The sequence below is a fragment of the Hypomesus transpacificus genome, chromosome 17 (genome assembly GCF_021917145.1).
Source record: "Hypomesus transpacificus isolate Combined female chromosome 17, fHypTra1, whole genome shotgun sequence".
NCBI classification, from domain to species: domain Eukaryota; kingdom Metazoa; phylum Chordata; class Actinopteri; order Osmeriformes; family Osmeridae; genus Hypomesus; species Hypomesus transpacificus.
The window spans coordinates 3,129,821-3,146,063 of record NC_061076.1 but is presented as its reverse complement, the minus strand read 5'-3'; the positions used below and the strand labels follow the sequence as shown (position 1 = coordinate 3,146,063).

The 16,243-nt window shown below is 46.5% G+C and overlaps 1 protein-coding gene across 1 annotated transcript; it reads left to right on the top strand.

Moving 5' to 3' along the window:
• Window positions 1–561: 561 nt before the first annotated feature.
• cavin1a (caveolae associated protein 1a) lies at window positions 562–16,167 on the top strand. Its single transcript, XM_047037822.1, has 2 exons — window positions 562–1,470; window positions 13,001–16,167. The coding sequence occupies exons 1-2, from the start codon at window positions 973–975 to the stop codon at window positions 13,772–13,774; spliced, it is 1,272 nt and encodes a 423-aa protein (XP_046893778.1). The 5' UTR covers window positions 562–972; the 3' UTR covers window positions 13,775–16,167.
• The last annotated feature ends 76 nt before the right edge of the window (window positions 16,168–16,243 follow it).

The window sequence follows — 16,243 nt, the reverse complement described above, 5'->3', positions numbered from 1 at the left end:
GTAATTGAAAAACAAGGAGTGACCCTCTCAAGATATTGGCTATTGTTCTGTGCTTGGCATGTTGCTTAGAGGCAGAATTGATCACTATGCCATCTGCTGGAGAAATATAAAACCACAGCCTACCACACCCCTTTTTGCCCCTCTGTCCAAACACCTGACCGGTCATCTATGATACCTTTCTGCATTGATTCAATCAGACTTATTTGTGATCCACTCTTTTTACTTTCATTGGGTCCCCATTTCTGTTGATCCCTGAAATCAGTATATCTCTAACAAAATAGGTAATGAATGTACAACACATGCTTTGATCTTGACAAACAATACAGCCAATCTCATTCCCCATTACCAGTACCAGTGTGTGCCTTTCTGGATCTCTCTAACGCCCCCTCCCTGCCATATCCTGACAGAGTCTCTCCTGTCACCAGGGGTGGAGACTGGCACTTGAGGGGTTTTTATAGACTCAGCCTGGGCATGGAAAGAGGTGGAGCTCCGGTGGCAAGGGAAGCCGGGGGGGGGGGGGGGGGGGGGGGGGCGGGGACCAGGGTGTAGGAAAGGAAAAGTTTGACTAGGTGGTTTCACAGGGAGTCGAGGCATTTGAGTCAGGGCACACATGCCTCAGCTGTGAGAGACTCCGTTCCGTTAGCTAGCCAACATCCCAGGACAAACGCAGAGAGAAAAGAGAGAGAACGAGAGAGAACGAGAGAGAACGAGAGAGAACGAGAGAGGAAAAGAGAGAAAGAGAGAGAAAGAGAGAGGAAGAGAGAGGTGACCTGAGAGCGAGAGAAAGAAGGGGAGAGACAGAAAGTAGAGTAGAAAGTGTTGAGGGAACTGTGGTGTAGAAGCAGAGGAGACATTTGTCAAAGTAGGGAACAAGTCCTGTCTTCTGGACAGCGCGGGCACGCCAGGCTGTGTTGCAGCAGTGTATTCTTGTCCTGGGTGAGTGTGCAAGCGGCTTGTGTGAATTGAGCAGCCATGGCGCATTTAGGCGTGAAGATGGAGCAGGTAGCTTTGACTGAGGTGTCTGATGATGACGAAGAGGTGTCCCTGGTGGCCGCAGCCGTAGAGCCAGACACGGACGACGACCCCTCAGAGGAGGTGGATCTGGTGCTGGGGAAAGGGTCCGGCAGCAAGACAGAAGCCCAGGTGAATGGAGTCATGGTCCTGACCCTGCTGGACAAGATCATCGGTGTGGTGGACCAGATCCAACAGACCCAGAACGGTCTGGAGGCGAGGCAGCAGGACATGGAGAAGTCGGTGGCGGGCATCCAGGGCGAGCTGGCCAAGCTGTCCAAAAGCCACACGGGCACAGCCAACACCGTCAACAAGATGCTGGACAAGGTGCGCAAGGTCAGCGTCAACGTGAAGACGGTCAGGAACAACCTGGAGAAGCAGGCGGGTCAGATCAAGAAGCTGGAGAGCAACGAGAACGAGCTCCTGAAGAGACGCAACTTCAAAGTGCTCATCTACCAGGTGAGGAGGGGGGAAACAGGGGAGGTTCACTGGGAGAATGATGTGTACATGGATGTTTCAATGATCGATACTGTCTGTTGACTGGTAAACATGCAAACTAAGGAAGGCTTCATACTGAAGCATTTGATGTGACCAATTATCCAGCGCTGAACGTCTAAGACACATCACTGGGATTGGTGCATTCCCCACGTTGCAAGGGAAAGTTGTGAGGTAGTGTGAAATGCAGCCAAAATGCTATCATAGCGTCACAGCGGCCTTTTAACATCCTCTCACTAGAGTGGAGAATCTCCTCACATTGGGGCATGAGCTGACCCTGACGTGTGCGTACTATGAAGCGGCGAGATGTTAGTGCCTTTTCTGTCGGGTGTTTGAGCACCTTTGAGGACCTTTAAATTGTCAATGATTAGGGTGTGTTGGACAATTGAGGTCTTGTGGTATCTTTTTTCAACTCAACAAATTTGCAACTGACAAATCTTTATTTAAAATGTTGACCAATTCTTTAAATGTTTATAGGATTATTCATGTTAGTTGCTGTGGACATGCAGGGAGTCAACTCAGGTCAAGCAAGTAGTAAAGTAAAGTTGGCAGGACAGGCTTGATGGGCACTCCCTCTGAGATGACCCTGCCAGTAAGAACACTTATTCTTACACATCTTCCTCCATGAGGAGTTTCCCAGCACTGTAGAGGGATTCTGCTGAGGGCTCGACAACAGACGCTGGATACTGACCTTTTCCACACGACGGTTCAACATAGTTATTCTTTATGCTAAATAAAGCAATGAGACCTGAGGGGGCAGATCTGCAGATGGGCCTCATAAACACTGCAATGTCTGTCAGTCCAACCAACGCCCCACGCAGGATGGCTGAGGTAACAGGAAGCTGGCAGGCACCCCGTCGTGTAAGATGAAGACATGTCTTCTCCTTATATCTGACCTGATCTCTGGTCTCCCACTGCCAATTCGTCATGTCCTATTTGGCTGTAAAACTCCCAATAACCCAGTGTGAATATAGAATCGCTGAGGCTGCTGTAATGATCCCACAGGAGTATACATATACTAGAACTAGGAGTAAACAATTCCCCTGTTCTATAAATTGTGTATCTGTAATACACAAGTGTGCTTCAGCAAATGCTTCATAAATACTTTGTGTGAGAGATGAAGGTTTTCGTCATTCAGATTTTCCCAGTGATTCATGAAGGGGTATATCAGTGTGTATTCATTAAATTCTGAATCAACACATGTACACCAGTGAGTGAGAGAGTCTAAACTGATCAAGTGTTGCTGTGTTTCTATGACCTAGTCTTTTTTTAGCCCGCTGTGCTGTAACGTCTGTCTGATAGCAGGATGACACTTTGGGTAGTTTGCATTCTGGCTCAGGGCTGGATCCGTCAAGGATCTGTAAAGTACCTGAGAATACTTGTCTCCCATTACTTGTCCTCAGACATCATTATGAATAAGGGAACATCGACACGACTTACTTAGATGACCTTGATGTCACAATTTTCTTAATCAATCTAACATAAAGTGTCAAACAGTATCCTCTCACTCTGCTGCCAGGTGTTCTGGTATGCACCTGTTGATTTAACACATCATGTGAATGGATCTTGCCTTCTATTTGAGAGCCGGTGTATGAAGCCTGTATTGAACAGGGTGTTCTGGGGCGTCTGCATTGGCATGGGCGGTCTCATTTTCAGATCTGCCTCCCAGGAATGTCCACCGTGGCAGTAGGTTACACTACTGGCATCTAGCAGAAATCTAATCAGAGGGGCGAGAGATTAATAAATTACTCCAGTAAACCAGGGCCCCCCTGCTGTTTGACACGACCAGGATTCCAACCTCCGCCAGTTTGATTTGGTTTGTGCGTATGTATGTATGTCTGTCTGTTTGTGTCTGTGTGTGTGAATACAGGTGCAAGCATATCTGAAGCAACAGGTATTCAAGACTGTTTACTGATCCCTTGCTCAGTCAAGTTCCAACAAACCCACGTAGACGCCTCGAATTCCTCATCTAATGAACAATTGTGTCTTACCATATCCAGCTTTGGTTCCCTCGTTATGTACACACCTGTGTGACATCAACAAATTAAAACCATGTAGACCTGTAACTGAACCACCACAGCCTGGCTGTGCTGAGGGTTCCATGTTACCATGGACACTGGGTCTATCTCGTTAGTGTCTGCGCTGTGCCTGTGGCTGTGACTTTCATGTTGCAGTGGTCGTACAGGCCTCCCAGCTCTATTTATTGCCAGCTTCTGCGGGGTGTCAGATGAAGTGGCCCTGAAGGAGCAGGGCCAGAGAGTGACAGCACGGCAAATCAACACTGGTTCTGAGTCAGGTTTCACTCCTCCCCCCTGTCTGCCTCCTGATGTGTCTATGTGTTAGTGCATCTCTACAGTACATGATTAGACTAGATTATAGTAGATAGACTGGACATCTTTATTGTCTGTCAAACATATTTTATTCATGTTTTTCTTTGGATACAACAATGACATAATGCTAATAAACATAAATGCACATACCGTATTAGGCAAATGCTGTTGTACTTACAGTGACAGTGTGTGTGTGTGGGTGTGTGTGTGGGTGTGTGGGTGGGTGCATGTTTGAGAGTGGCCATGCTCTGTCTGTGGAAGTGTCCTGTCGGTGTACCATAAGCGTGTAAGTGTGTCGATGTGTGTGTGTCGAAGGAAGTCGATGCGTGCATGCATGTTTGTGTGTCAGGAGGTGTTTCCGTCCACCACAGGTGTTTCTCTCTTATGTTACTGCGTGCGTCTCTACACTCTGAGAATAGCCACATTCTTTTAGATTGCTGGCCTCACAAATTTGTTTCGACACTGATGCTTTATAATTAAACCTGGATTGACAGGAGCAGACAGGCACCAGGATTAGCCAGTGTTTAGCATACAACAGTCAAGAAATCCACTGTACTGAAAGACCCCTCAGGCGCAGCATGGACTGATCCACCTGTCCCGTAAAGCTCACCTGTTGAAGTGACTCTGTGGGAGTGGTACATCTCATTCCAGTCCTCGTCTGAAGAGGCCTCCTTGTGTGGTCCCGTTCTGAAAGCGAGGGGCTGGTCCTTCTCTCCCCTCCGTCGGAGGGTCCCAGCAGCAGCTGAGGGTTTTGTGGTCTCAGCACTGGTCACTTCTCGCCTTTCATCACCCCTAGCTGCTTGGCGACCCCCTCTTGACCTAGAGGGCCCTCCTCCTCTCCTGTCCTCTCCCTCACCCTCGGCTAGCCTCTGCTTCACAGATCCCCCCGTAGCCCCAGAATGTGGGGACTGAGACGAATGTCTTTAGTCTCTGAAGTGGGCTTGCTTTCACTTGGCCATCTGTCGATGCACAATTACACATTACCTCTAGGTCTCACTTTGTGTTAGTGGGATGATCTGATCCCACTAACACAATGATGATGGGCTGGATCACTGTGATAGGATGGAGTCCACAGTCAGAAAGTCGTGTGTGTGTGTGATGGGCTGTAGTAGGCTGAGGAACCATAAGTTGTGCTGGCATCATGTCAGGACCAGTGACAGCCACATGGCCAACTCTATCAGAGGGGACATCCGTCTTCTCACTTCTATCCCCTGACCCTCCTACCCTCTCCATTCCAGTCCCAGACTTCTGACCCATTTACTCCCCAGGTCTTAGATGTGACCCTCCATCTATCTTCTTTTCTGGGCCTGACCTACACATTGACAATCTACAGGAAAAATTCCCTGCTTGGAACTTCCAAAGACTGTGGCCATGGCAAGCAGTAAGTAGATAGGTAGAGAGCAGTTCAAAGTTAGCCCTCTGATTCACCCCACTGGCATCTCTCTTCCCCCTCTCTCCTTCCTCTCTCCTTCACTCACTCCCTCTCTCTGTCTCTCTCTCTGTCTTTCTGATCTATCTCTCTTCCACTCTCCCTCAATCTCTTCCATCCTCTCTTTCTCCTCCACTATCTATCTATCTATCTATCTATCTATCTATCTATCTATCTATCTATCTATCTATCTATCTCTCTCTCTCTCTCTCTCTCTCTCTCTCTTCTCTCTCTCTCTCTCTCTCTCTCTCTCTCTCTCTCTCTCTCTCTCTCTCTCTCTCTCTCTCTCTCTTTCTCTCTCTCTCTCTCTCTCTCCCATCTTCCTGGAGTTTGTAGACAGGCTCTACATTTCACTGTTGCGTGTCAGCTCCTCTGTAGAACATTGCTTCAGAAATTTGATACCGGGGTGCCTGAGTGTGTGTGTGCCTGTGTGCCTGTGTGTGTGTGTGTGTGTGTGTGTGTGTGTGGGTGTGGGTGTGTGTGGGTGTGTGTGTGGGTGTGTGTGGGTGGGTGTGTGGGTGGGTGGGTGTGTGAAACGTCAGCTAACTCCCTCTCACTCACCCCTCACATTTGTGAATTACTCACTGGCATGGTGTTATGTTAACTACATCGAAGCCACATCATGTCAGTTACTTACAAAAATGGACATATTTCAGACCTAGATGACAGTACACTTTCAAGTTGACCCCTCTTTACCTTCCTTTTGAAGGCAGATGAGAACTGTTTGCTTGGGAGAAATCCTTACTTTGTTCCGCTTGTCTTGTTGTGATTTGCTTTCAGCTGTGCTGAACCCATCTCCTGTTTTGTTTGATGGACTAAACCATCCTTGGGCCAACGATAGCTCTAGGCTCAGTCGTTCGGTGATCTTGTAGCGGTCTAATAGTTTGTCTTTCCTCGTATCTCTCCTGGCATTAGGGAGTTATAAAGACTCGGGAATAATACTATAAGTATCTCTTTGTCCTGTGGCCAGGGAGAAATGCTTGTATTACACTGTTAGCAAATGCAGCCTACTTCCTGGGACTGTTTAGTGGTGACTGTGGGCCTGTTGGGAAACACGTTACTTGTTGTTTTGTCTCAATCATGGGCCTTGCCTTGTTTGTTTCCTGTTCCCCATTAGCTAATCCCAACTGTGACCCCTGTCCGTTGTGCCGGAGTGTGTGTGGATGTGTGTTTATATATGTGTGTGTGTGTGTGTTTATATGTGTGCGTGTTGATATGAGTGGATTTGTGTGTGTGAATGTGTGCATGTGTTCTTTATTTTCCACAACCTACCAGCCTGGGACCTGTCGAGGACCAAATGGAGCCAGAGTAGTGACACTTGCAACAACATTTATTCCATTCAGCCATGGGTTTGATGTCAACAGCAAAGCTTGACCCTGATTGGCCGGCTTGCAAACTCGCCACTCCAGACATTACCAACTGAGCCAAAGATCAGATCACCTTTCCAATCATACAGGCTTTTATCCAGGTTAATGGATCAAATATTTTTCGTCTCTATATCCTGGTTAGAACTAGTTGAGCTGAGACTGTTTGCTGTGAATCAACCGCCAAAATAGTAATAACTTTGCCAAACATTTCCTTGGTTATCTGCTATCTATCTGCTCTGCTGCTTTGATTATAAATACCCCCGGAGCGATGGTATGGAATGGCAACGTGTCCCATTTCATTGAGTGAGTCTGAATTTAGCCATCAGCTGCACGGATTGATAGTGTGTGTACTTGCATGTGTGCATGTGTGTGTGTAAGTGTGTATACACACTATAGACGATTGAATTGGTTGTGAATTTGTCATTTACGTTGCTTTTCATAACTCAGTACCATTGTGTGATGTGCAGGGGAACATATTTGGCACAGCACAGTACTGTGCACACCTTGGTGTTTTATCAAGGTTGTCTGCTGATATTTCCCTCCTGTGCTGCTACTGATTGGACTGTGTGTTCCTGGCAGAGGCCTGTGAGTTATGGTCTGTCAGTGAGATCTAGGCTGGACAACGGTGGGCTCTGATAAACCCGTTGACTTCCATAGCATCACATAGGGAGGTGTTCACACTGGTCAAGCTTCAGAAACACTCTCACAGTAATGTACTTGTAGGAATATAGCTGTAATGAAGACATATTGCGACTAACAAGTAGTTGTCGCTCTTTCTGAGAAGCGGGACATCTCTGGGAATGAATCCCAGAAAAGATCAGGGATCTCGGAGAAAATGGCTTTCATCCTTGTCTCACACCCGACACATCCCTTTCTCAAAAAGTAGTTGCACAATTAGCTGTGCCAAGTTCAAAACCAGACAGGGCAGATTGGATGTCTCTATGTGTTTCTTATCTCACCAGACATTATCAGACAGGACGGAAGGCTCATTAATCTGTTCTCCAGGCTGGTGCAGCCTCATTCGACACTGAACATTCATTACACTGTAAAACCTGTTTGTCATCCTTAAATAAGCACCCAGAGACGTGCTATGTGTCATTTTTATGTGAAATTAATGATCAAGTTGAAGATTAGAATCATCTGTGTCTAATGGAACATTAATGTAATGCTCTCATGATGATTAAGTAGGTGATAGGTACGTGTACATGATAAGCTTGTGGAAAAGCAAGTGCTCCATTTTGGTCTGGATCCATGGCAACAGGACTGGTAACCAATGGATTCCTGTGGGTTTAGTCAAAGCCGTTTCATAGACAAGGGGTATCCCAGAGTCCTATGAGTGAGGTCATAAATCACACAGACGAAAAAACCTAGGGAAGTCCTTTCTTGTGTCAGGGTTTATAGCTCCACCATCACTCCTGCACCACAGCGACCAGAAGAGAAGGACATTCTTTCAGTTGGACTGCAAGTGGGAATTCTGACTGTTGGGATTTGTGGACGTCATTGTTCTTTGTCATTCTCTCACATTCTCACTCCATCATATTAGGGCGAAATTGGATATTGGATATTGGATATTGGATATTGGACATTGTATAAAAGAATAAGGGAAATGGGAACCTGGTAACTCAGAGAACAGGATTCCTATTGTACCTCCTGCACCACAGGCTCAGTTCGGAGGATTCCCAGGTTGGCCTGGGGGTGGCAGGAAGCTGAACTCTCGCTCATGCAACTGTGGAGAGCATGAAATCAACCGGTGTCACAAGGCTAACAAACACCCCAAATGAACTTCTGTGTGGAAATACATTAAGGTTAGCTACCAAACAGAACATGGGGGTATTTGTCTCCCCTTATGTGATATGCCTGCGACTCCGTCTGGTTCTCCTTCCTCTAAGTCTCTGACCGTCCCGTGGGTCAGGGCCTTTGCTCACTTTGAAAGTCGAATGCACAGCTGCATGGAGTGGACATGAGCAGACAGCTGCTTGCTTGACTCACCAGAGCAATCTTTCATCACACTGCCTCAGGAGGAATGGGGGGGAGGGGGGGTCAGGGGTAGAGGAGAGTTCTCTGCAGCAAGGGAGTACAGCCATGGATGAGTGCCCAGTAACACTCCCTACCCTACTATGTCAAGGCACACCACAGCAACAGTTAGGAACAACATGCATTGCCTCACTGTGATGTTTGAAGTTTCAAATAGTTAGACCAGTATTGACATCTCCTCTAGTAAAATACGGTCTGTCAGTAACATGTCTTTGACATTTCAAGGTACAGTATAAAAAAATTAATATTAATCCATCCCCTGCTGGAATTTAAGCTGTCTTTGAATGGCGACAGCAAGCGAGTGAAATACAGCATCCATTAAAAATCACGTTGTTTCAAATGTCAGACTGGGACATCACGATCAGGTTAATCTACAAACTGATGTTGTTCGATACTCGCATCATCTGATATTAGCTGAGATTGACTCTCACAGAATGTGAGAGAGAGAGTTTGTGAGGTAGACAGGGCTATTTAGCCTGGCGTAGAGGTTACACGCCGCTGTGGCGCTTGTCAAAGCTACTGGTCTTTATTTAATGCCGCTCCGGACAACTGCTCCGTCGTACATGACAACAGTGGGAGATTATAGAATGAGCAGCAGTACGCATGAGTCAGAGGGAGAAAACTGCCTATAAGTAGAATTCGACTAAATAAAAGCTTTTTATGGTTTGCAAGCGGAACACAGAGTTCAAACGAATCCAAGAGTACATGTCTGTTACGTCTTTACACTGAGTACACACAGTGACACAGTATTCTAATGCAGTTGTGTATGACTGTTCTGTGGTTATTGCTTTATGTTTGGTGATGCGCAACCATTTGGTTACGTCATCATGCAGGTTCGTGGCTCAAGGAACAATCATGTAAAAGGCTACTGGAAGTTAATGGTCTGACTTTCTTGGACTCATTATTCAAAGCATAACAGTGTTGCCTGCGGTGAATGACTAACTTTATGTTTTTTTACTGTCTTTGGTAGGTTTTATTGAATTAGTAATTTAATTCTCAATGACTTCTTTTTCTATCTTACTAACTAAAATCTTTCGAAAGGCTCATTAAATACAGGTACATGAAATGTTTTTGAAGTCTCTCAAATTACAGTCTCTCGCTCTTCTGGTCACTTTCTCGCTCTCTCTCCAGTGGGAGACAGTAAACGTCTTATTTATCATGTTCTCTGAGCTTCAGGCAGATATGTTTTCAGACTCTAGCTCCTGAGTAGTGCTCTCCATTGAGAGATCGCTCCTGAGCCCAGGCTAATGTCGACAGGTGTAACACACACACAGACAGACACACAAACACGCGCACACACGCACACACATGGTGTATCACCAGTTGTTTCCAAGAGCAGCGATTCAGGCCACCCCAGGCCAGGCTTCTCTCTGAGGAGAGACAGCAGCGTGAACAAACAGCTCCCTCTTTGAGCTCTCACACACATGCTCCAACCCCAGCCCTTCCACAGGCACACACAGGCACACACAGACACACACAGACACACACACACAGACACACGCACTCGCTTTCTCCTCACCCACACTCACACGTAGACATGACTTTTCCATTGCTTGAATCAATAGGAAGAGAGAGGAGAGAGAATTCAGTAGCATGGGAACACTAATGGAGTTTCCATCTCTCCCCTCTCTCTCTCTCTCTCTCTCTCTCTCTCTCCCGTCATCTCTCCTCTCTCTCTGTTATTGTCCCAGAGAGCAGAGATCACCGTGACAGAGTGTGGACAGATCTCTCTTTCCTTCCGTCCGTGGATCTGGTAATCAGACAGAAAGCCGCCATAGCGGGACGGCCGCCACAAAGCCCCCTCGTTTAGACATCCCCTCCGCCCTGCTCTCATTTCCTGCACTTGCATGACTTCAGTCTCTCCCAGCATGCCGTGCGGTACAGTGTTTCCATTGGCTGCAACGGCTTCCTGTTCCAGCTTGCTGATTGTTATTCTGTGAAGAGGCTGAACAGTGAGAGAAGGTGTTCTCAGTCTGAGTCTGGCCTGGGTGGGGGGGGGGGGCTTAGGTAGGGGGTGTTGGTGGGGGTGTAGACACCAACCCTGGTCTTTTTTCACTTCCTTTCAGCATTGTTTAGGGAGGGTGAGGCGCCTATCCACATATTACAACACCACAATATAATCATACCTCAGGTGGAATGCTGCAGTGTTTTTTTGTGACAGGACCGATGACTTTGGGGGATCGATCATTGGACAAATGTGATGTGTCACAAAAACCATTGCCGCTAGGTTAAGGACGTGCGGCTGGGACTTGCCGGCATAAACCTTTAACGAGGACTTTACACTTTAAAGGTGGTTGCCTTGGTGACATGGGCTTCTGTTTATCTGTTGCCATGTTGAGGGGAGGGGGTGAGTGTCTGGGGGAGAGGTGGGAGGGCAAAATGTTGCAGTGGATGGTAGCCAGGGAATGGTGGGAATCTAGAGAGAGGGAGACAAGCCGAGAATAAACACACTGCCTGCGAGCCCACTCACAGGACCAGATATGGAAGTAATGTCCCTTTTACGATAGGTTTCTCTGGTTCCATGGTGAACACACGAGGGGAGATGGTTGAGTATCGGTTGAAGCTATTGTTCAGGTAATCGTCTTTCAAACGGGGAACTTTCCAAGTCTATTTCAGTCACGTTGATTACATCTCTGCTAGTCTGCTGTGCAAACCAGTGAACGGGTCTAGCACATCTCAACTGTTCCACAATCTCTCCACGCGGAACCTTGATGTACACATCATTCCCTGTCATGGTAACTCATTTGGCTCCTCTGTAGACAATATGTATGCATACAAACAAACGCATACTCGCCCCAATCCGTCTTTTCCTCTCCAGATGTCCGCGCTTTGATAATGACGTCACTGTGAGGTGCCTTGCAAGTATTTCACGTCCATCTCAGATCTCTTCTATGAACAATACACATAGACAGGAGATCACAAGTGGAGGGGGGAGGGAGGGAGGGAGGGAGGGAGGGAGGGAGGGAGGGAGGGAGGGAGGGAGGGAGGGAGGGAGGGAGGGAGGGAGGGAGGGAGGGAGGGAGGGAGGGAGGGAGGGCAGGAGGGATCTTTTCTCTGTCTGCTCATCGATTGATCTGGCTGTTTCATCTAATTGGATGATGAAGATGGAGGTTTCTCTCAGTGGCCAATCCTGTTTTATCAGCCAATTCTTTGCCAGCCAATCAGTCTCTAGTCAACAACCTGAGCCCAGAAAATGTACATCAAATTATCCCTCGCCAGTAATCAATACCTAGTAGAGCAGAAAGGGGAGAGACAGCGGTAAGGTGGGGGAAAGGCAGGGGAGAGACAAGGGGAGAAGATGAAGGGAAAGTGGGAGGAGTCTAAACACTTGTGATCTTTCCATTCCATGCCCAAACATACCCTTACTCAGACTCTCAGTCAGAGATCAATCACACGCACGCACACACACGCACATGCGTGCACAGGCCTGCTGAGATGAAAGAATCCCTTCATGTGTCCTTGGATGGAAGCAGCTCATGTGAAGCTCTCACTGTGCATGTACAAGAAACCTCACCTGAACAGTGGTGTTGTGAAAAACTCTAAGCGGGTTATCATGATCTCACTATGAGGTCGGGGTCTGCACAAACGAGAGGGGAAAGGTGACTCAATCACTCCAAACTACGAGGAAAATGTGCCCGTTGTCAACACAAGCAGTTCTCTTAAAAACAGAACCAATATGGAAGGAGAAGGTGAAAGGGTTCACATGGGGAGGAGAAAAATCAGACACACAAATAAAGTGAGTAAAGTCGAAGGACTATGTGTGGTGCAGTAGAGTGAAGGCCACTCTGTAGGGCATGCTGGGACAACCACACAACCCTCCTGGGGTCAGACAGAGTAACCCTGGGATCAGGGCCAGGTGTTCTGAACATGTGGAACATGTGTTTATCTAACAACACACAGCATTGTTGTAGCATTTTAAAAAACCTCACTATCGGGGGAAACCTGCAAGATGCGTATGTGTGACTTCAAAGGTCCTCAGTTATTTGTTGAAGGGTTCTCAAAGAGCACAGTATGTTCCGTGCTCACAAATATTCACCCTTAAGTTCTAGACACAACCTGTCTGCCATATTCATTTGATTATAATGATTTGATTTAATGCATCTGTTGTGAAGGTGCATGTGATATTTCTGGCCACTAGAGGGAGTAAAGACTGCAAAAACGTGGTGCACTGAAGCTCAATTCTGAGGCTGTGTGGCAAAATACCTCATTCTGAAAAAGAATACATGTAACGAAATGCAGTCATCCATCTCATCATGAGCATAGTGTTATCTTCATTTAGTCCATGGTAAAAATGTCCAATTGAGTAAACATATGCGTTCTCTGTGTGTCTGCAGGATGAGATGAAAGCCCCCAAAGCATCCAAGTCGACCAAGGGGTCTAAGAATGTTCTGGAAGGTGTGGCCGAAGAGGAGGGTGAGGAGCAGGCTGCGGAGGACCGGGGTGAGGGAGCGCACCTCGGCCCCACCTCAGAGGACGAGGTGGAGATCGAGGAGATCATCGAGGAGTCCCGGGCAGAGCGCATCAAGCGCACCAGCAAGCAGCGTGTGGAGAACATCAAGAAGGCTTTCTCCAAAGAGAAGATGGAGAAGACCAAGCTAAAGACCAAGGAGAACCTGGCGAAGACCAAGCAACGCACCCGCGAGAACCTGGAGAAGACCCGTCAGAAAACCCGCGAGAACCTGGAGAAGACCAAGCACAGTCTGGGGAAGAAGATGAACCAGCTGGGCACTCGTATGACGCCCAACCAGGAGCGCAAGGAGATGGTGAAGAAGTCCCTGACCCCTGACCACACGGTGCACGCCCGCTCCAAGACAGCTGTGTACCGCGTGCCGCCGTTCACCTTCCACGTGAAGAAGATCCGGGACGGGGAGGAGGAGGAGGTGAATCAGAGCAAGGAATCGGTGGTGGTGGCTGAGGAGGAGGCCCTGGAAGAGGAGGAGGCCCTGGAAGAGGAGGAGCTCGGCCTGCATGTGGAGGTGGAGGAGGGGGAGCTGGTCTGCGTCGACAGCCCAGAGATGGAGGCTCTTCTGGAAGCGGCGGAGGACTCTCAGCTGGTCATGGTGGAAAGAGACCTCCCTACGAAGACAAGCAGCAAACATATCAATTGATAGGCTCAGGACTGGAAAAATGATATAATAAACGGATAAAGAGGATAAAGTGAAGGGAAAAAGGAATAAGAGAGATTTCAATAGCAATGACTCAGCATACATTGTCAGGACTGTCTGGATATGTTCAAAAATCAATGTGCACAATCGTTGATTTGTACTTTTACTTCACCAAACTGGACAGATTTCTCTGTAATTTCCGCTCATATTAATTATTAACATTGCAAGAACCAAGCATATTATTCACACACATTTTCTTGGCTTTCAGCATTGTGTTCTTTTTATAATTATAGAGTCATACAAAGAGAACTAGTTGGCACCAACGCTGAGTCTGAGGTACCCCTTGTTTATATCAGTTTTCTATGGAATGACCGACAATGCAAAAGTGTGAAAATTGTATTTGTGGTTGTAATTGAATGCACAAAAGTTGCTAACAGACATGTATAGCAATGTTAATGATAAAAGGAAGAGTGTACCTGGTTTGAGGGTTACTGGCATGTGAATTTGTGTTTTGATGAACTGGGAGCCTGAGGGCATTTCTAGATTGTTCTCACGTGTCTACGACAAGACAACAGGCTGACATACTGAATGTCTTCCTTGAATGAAGAGTTTACAGAACTGTTCAAGAATGTGACCAGTCACAAGACAGCAGACATACGTTTGGCTCTTTGCAACACAGGGCCCGTGTTGAAGGTTTGTGTGTAAGACGTTTTTCACCCATGAAAGGAGACGCAGATAAGCAACGTAAGATTAAGATGGAGATCATCGTTTTCCTCTTTCGTCATGGTGGCTAAACAATATATACAGCATCCCTCCCAAATGAAAAGTATTTCATAAATTCCTCAAAGCATTGTTTTGAGAGATTCGTGAAAACTACTGATATCCATATTTTGTCATGTTATTTTGTTTTTATAAGACAAAATTACTTGTATTTAATTTGAAACTGGGATGGATGTACTCTGTTTAGATGTACTTATAGGTATAGCACAGACTTTTGAGTTGTATGATATTGTAATAGTCAGGAAATAGCTTTCTTTCTCTGTGCCATAACAGTCTAGTTGCCAATGTAACCACAATGCTTCTAGCTGATGTTATATATATATATTATCAGCCATCTTGGAGTAAGCTTTCATGTCCTTATCAGAGCTGCCATTTAGAATTTCGACCTTACAATGTATTTTCTCACCACACACCCTTATTAGTATGTTCTGAATTGAGACATAAGGGCTGAAGACCCTCATACTGCTGTGCTATCAACACAGACAGAGCCTTTTAGAGGAGAAGATTGACTACCTTAACTAGTCAATGTGTCACCATGGCCACAGCACATACTAAGCCACTTCCTCTGCTGTAGTTGTGAGGATAAACACCAGATAATCTGATTGGTCCCCCTACAGCTATAGCTGCAGTTAGATAATAGTTTAATTACATTCTAAATGGCACATGGACATTAAATAGCATTACCAACTTAGCCAGGGCTGGGAGCCACCTGCCAGAGTAAATGTTAGTAAGTTGTAAGTAGTTTTATAAAGGTAAAGGACCAGGAGAAAATTAATTGCCTCTCCTTGGTCTTAGTGTCTCAATCACTTGGTGAATTTTAATGTAGGTTCAGTTTAATTGTGTATGATGTGCTGGTATCCGTAAAACTGTATAATGACTGGATTAGCTCAGTGGGTAAATGCCGGTGTTGCCTTGTCCTCGAGTTTTGTTTGACAGGAAAGGACTGACAGCACTCATGGTGTAATAGTCATCAACAGAGTGGGCTTTCCTCCTCTGCTCCAGAGTCCCTGTGTCTGACCTTGAAGAAAAGGGCATAGTGGGAGGGGCCACGTCCATGGAACACCATTAGAATGATCAATAAAGCAGGGAACCTGATTAAGCAGAGTGCTTTCTCCAAGTGTTTGTGTTGGGGGGTGGGCCAAATGGAGCAAACACTTGAAGGAGCACTGTAGATGTGGATTGGAAGGTGAGTTACACATGTCAACCGTGTAAGTCCAAGGCCAAATCTAACAATATACACGCACACACATACACAAACAAACACACACACACACAGACACACACACACACACAGACACACACAGGGACACTGCTACCCCCCACTCCTCCAACAACAACAGGTGGAGCATTATGTACTGAAGTGAGGTCTGGAGGTCTGTTCTGTCCACAACATGTAGCCTGACAAGGCAACGGCACTGTTTGCCTCTGTAAGATGTCGAATGACCAGCCACACAACAGTCCCAGCTGTGGCCAAGGGGATATATTGTCAATGTCAATGGTCATATTGTTCTGTGTATGCTTCTGATGAACAATGGCAGTGTAATCACAGCATCTTCCCTAACCACATATATATATATATAGCCTACATCTATCAATAAAACCTGACTTACACCTGATGTCTTCTCTCATTCCGTGTTTTAAAGCTGTGGTTGATCATCAAAATGTTAAATATGTACTACATTCTGTCTTTCA